The sequence below is a fragment of the Habropoda laboriosa genome, unplaced genomic scaffold (assembly GCF_001263275.1).
Source record: "Habropoda laboriosa isolate 0110345459 unplaced genomic scaffold, ASM126327v1 scaffold147, whole genome shotgun sequence".
NCBI classification, from domain to species: domain Eukaryota; kingdom Metazoa; phylum Arthropoda; class Insecta; order Hymenoptera; family Apidae; genus Habropoda; species Habropoda laboriosa.
In genome coordinates, this window is record NW_017100256.1 from 1,094,566 (window position 1) to 1,097,062 (window position 2,497).

General features: G+C 22.8%; 1 protein-coding gene across 1 annotated transcript in view; it reads right to left on the bottom strand.

The window, feature by feature from the left end:
• The window catches only part of LOC108572568, a 7,255-nt gene extending 5,125 nt beyond the window's left edge, over positions 1 to 2,130 (bottom strand). The window contains exons 1-5 of the mRNA XM_017934828.1: positions 2,109 to 2,130; positions 1,482 to 1,653; positions 403 to 520; positions 174 to 318; positions 1 to 63 (exon numbers count right to left, since the gene is read on the bottom strand). Of these exons, the coding sequence (XP_017790317.1) occupies positions 1 to 63; positions 174 to 318; positions 403 to 520; positions 1,482 to 1,653; positions 2,109 to 2,130 (520 nt within the window). The remainder of the gene's footprint in view (positions 64 to 173; positions 319 to 402; positions 521 to 1,481; positions 1,654 to 2,108) is intronic.
• Positions 2,131 to 2,497: the final 367 nt, after the last annotated feature.

Here is a 2,497-nt window from a genome sequence, read left to right on the forward strand (position 1 = left end):
GATAATTGCGACACATAAATTGTATTTTCATTAAAGTATCTAATAAATGTTCAATGGAATGTTCTAAAAGAGAGACATAAATTGCATTTTATAATAATATCTATAATGCTATAGTGTTTTATGTTAATCATACTTAAATTAAATACTGCAAAAGTTTATAGATATACTCATACCTAGATAAACGTAAAGACAAGAAGTAAGTCTTGCACAAATTTTTTCATACTCTTCTTTACTTTTCCTAGATGCTTTTAATTCCATATCTATATAGAGTGCTAATAAGTCCGACATATTGTTTAAATAAATAGTTCTATTACGATCCTAAAAGAGAGTTTTATTAATTTATAATAACATAAGAAATATTTTATGATATACAAAATATTAAGATTTAAAAATGGAGCTTACCTCAGAAAGCTCACGATAAATATATAAGAATAACATTAAAGTCTCACTAATAGAATCCTTTAATTTTGCAGCTCTTAAAGGCTTTGTATAACATTCATTTACACTGACATTTACATTTCTGTAAGAAAATGATTTGTTGAACTACTTTATATTGTTAAAATAATGAAATTGATGTATTTATAATGTGCTATCTATTTCTTTCATGATTAAATTTTCATATTACAAAATTATTTAAATCTTAACAGTACTATAGTTCTTAGTACACAACAAATTTTTATTTATGTCTACTTTAAAAACTTGAATCACTAACATATACTCATTGATTTATTATACCTGTCATTAGCTTAGCTACAATTTTATATATTTAGACAATTAATATAAATTTTACTCATAATGCATTTAATTATTGCTGTTTAATTATATAAATCTAAGTGTGTACACTACCTTTACATGCAAAAATAGTAGAAAAAGTTATGACTGTAAAAAATTTACAAAACAATATATTAGTGTTTGATGTGAAATAAAATGAATAAAATATATAACACTTTCCAAATTTATATCAATATGTAGCAAATATGTGTTTAAAAATTATTTTACATGTTTTTAAGAATTATTTCATTTATAATTACAAAATTTTGTTACTAATTATATTAATAACATATCAAACATACCACTTTTATTTTCTTCTGTTACTTACAATTTTTAACAATACTTGTTATAATGATTAAATAACAGTATCATTTTATGAAATTAATTACAATTTAGTAGAAATTGAAAGTTACACTTTTTAAATACAAATTCACATTTTCATTCCATTTTCTCTAATATCTTTTATGTATTATTTACTGCACTGTATTATGACAACTTTTCCACTATAAATATATTTAATAATTTTCATTTATTATCAAAATTATAAGCATGCTGTCCTTTTACTTTTTAAGAACACAAATTTATCTACAATAGTACCTATCTGAATAAATAGTTTGTTTTCACTGATTTTTAAACCAGTTCCCAGAAAAATATTACTGGTAAGGTAAAGGTAGCATTAATACAAATTTATGATGATCTATAATCATTACCTCACATAAAATTGCATAAGTTCTGTTAAAGATGCCATACTTTTCTCTGTATGTATACACCTGCACATTTTTCTAAACTCTAAGATCCAAGGAAATAATTCAGTAATTGAAGTCTTTGATTCATCATTCAATTTTAGCCTTCCACCATTTTTAATCATTTCCTTATTGGTATCTGTGCATTGATAAATACATTTGTTTAAGAATTTTATCTTAAAAATTTTATAAAAACAATATTTAAAAAGTAATAAATAATAAATTATATTTTTCATCTCAAAGAAATGAATGGATAATTAAAAAAAAAATATCAAACATCATGCAATTATGATGTGATCTAGTAAATGTTGGAATTCCAACCAGAATGTGAAAATTATACAATTTTCCAAAAGAATTGTGCAAAAAATGTTCAGCAAAATTTGTTTCACAAAATATTTCAAATATAATTACACGTTGATATTCCATAGATATTAGATTTTATTGTAGAAGTTGTAAAAATTTCATGGGAAGACAATTGTAACTATCAACTTTGTAATTTAAATTTTTTGAACTTGGATGCATTCTCACATCTGCCACAACTAGATGTTAAACTTTCAAAAGAATTACACAAATAAATACATGTAAGTCATTTACATAATATAGTAGTTTGTTTCATAGTTTTACATAATAAAAAAAATGCTTCTTTTAACGATATTATACGTGCGCTTGTTATACCACGAGCTCATTAAACACTTAGCTGCATTTATAAATAGAACTTATGCAGGAGTGCAGAAAGATCCAAGAAATCATATTTTTCAATGATTTAACGTTTTTAAATACTACCAAACAACGACAAAAGTAGTAACTAAAATCGACGAAACATTGTATTAGTAGGCGGTAATCACTTTAAATACTGTCTTCACCATTTTATAAAGTGTTAATAATGATTTATAATAACATAGATTTATAAAATCTAAAAGCATGATATATATTAGAACTATTAAAATAAAAATAAATATAAAAATTGTGATATATATTTATAT